The 259-nt window shown below is 66.4% G+C and overlaps 1 protein-coding gene across 1 annotated transcript in view; it reads left to right on the top strand.

Annotated features, from left to right (window-relative positions):
• Positions 1-8: 8 nt before the first annotated feature.
• The window catches only part of SARM1 (sterile alpha and TIR motif containing 1), a gene marked incomplete at its 5' end in the record, with an annotated part of 6,873 nt that continues 6,622 nt past the window's right edge, over positions 9-259 (top strand). Inside the window, one exon of the mRNA XM_009705424.1 lies at positions 9-256. Within this exon, the coding sequence (XP_009703726.1) occupies positions 9-256 (248 nt within the window). The remainder of the gene's footprint in view (positions 257-259) is intronic.

The following is a 259-nucleotide window of genomic DNA, read 5'->3' as shown; positions in this document are numbered from 1 at the left end:
AGGTTTCCCCTGGGGTGAACACGGATGTGCGGGCAGCCCTGGACCGGATCCTGCCCGCCCTGCACCGGGCCATCACCTGTGCCAAGCAGGCAACCAGCCCCGTGGAGCTGAGGAAGGCCATCGAGCAGGTCTTTCAGCTGGTGGAGGAAGCCTGGGGGATGCCCACGCTGGGGAGGGATGTGGCCAAAGTGCTGTGCGACGTGATCCGACTGGAGGGGGGCCTGGACCTGCTGCTGAAACTGCTGTACACCGCCGCGCT

This window comes from Cariama cristata, unplaced genomic scaffold (assembly GCF_000690535.1).
Source record: "Cariama cristata isolate BGI_N322 unplaced genomic scaffold, ASM69053v1 scaffold40168, whole genome shotgun sequence".
Classification (NCBI taxonomy): domain Eukaryota; kingdom Metazoa; phylum Chordata; class Aves; order Cariamiformes; family Cariamidae; genus Cariama; species Cariama cristata.
This window is presented reverse-complemented; position numbering and strand designations above follow the sequence as displayed.